Source organism: Calidris pugnax, unplaced genomic scaffold, assembly GCF_001431845.1.
Source record: "Calidris pugnax isolate Ruff unplaced genomic scaffold, ASM143184v1 scaffold18, whole genome shotgun sequence".
NCBI lineage: Eukaryota > Metazoa > Chordata > Aves > Charadriiformes > Scolopacidae > Calidris > Calidris pugnax.
The window spans coordinates 3595538-3595886 of record NW_015090812.1 but is presented as its reverse complement, the minus strand read 5'-3'; the positions used below and the strand labels follow the sequence as shown (position 1 = coordinate 3595886).

General features: G+C 73.9%; 1 protein-coding gene across 1 annotated transcript in view; it reads left to right on the top strand.

Moving 5' to 3' along the window:
• Window positions 1-349, top strand: part of PCSK9 (proprotein convertase subtilisin/kexin type 9) — a 7465-nt gene that overhangs the window by 115 nt on the left and 7001 nt on the right. Inside the window, exons 2-3 of the mRNA XM_014938930.1 lie at window positions 7-27; window positions 123-311. Of these exons, the coding sequence (XP_014794416.1) occupies window positions 7-27; window positions 123-311 (210 nt within the window). The remainder of the gene's footprint in view (window positions 1-6; window positions 28-122; window positions 312-349) is intronic.

Genomic DNA, 349 nt, shown 5'->3' with positions numbered 1-349 from the left:
CCCGCCGCTTTCCATCGCGCCGCCAAGGTGAGGAGCGTGTGGGGCGGCGGGGGGAGGAAGGAAGGAAGGAGGGCCCACGCGTGTCTCCGCGTGTCCCCGACGCCGAGGTGGTGTCCCCGCAGGCGGCGTGGCGGCTGCCCGGGCGTTACCTGGTGGTGCTGCGGGGGGGCAGCGGGCAGGCCGAGGTGCGGGGGACGGCCAGGGGGTTGCAGGCCCGGGCGGCTCGACGGGGCTACCTCACCGAGCTCCTCCACGTCTTCCACCTCCTGCCCGCCTTCCTGGTGAAGATGAGCAGCGACGTCCTGGACACGGTACGGGGGAGATGGGGGACCACCGGGGTGGGTGGTGG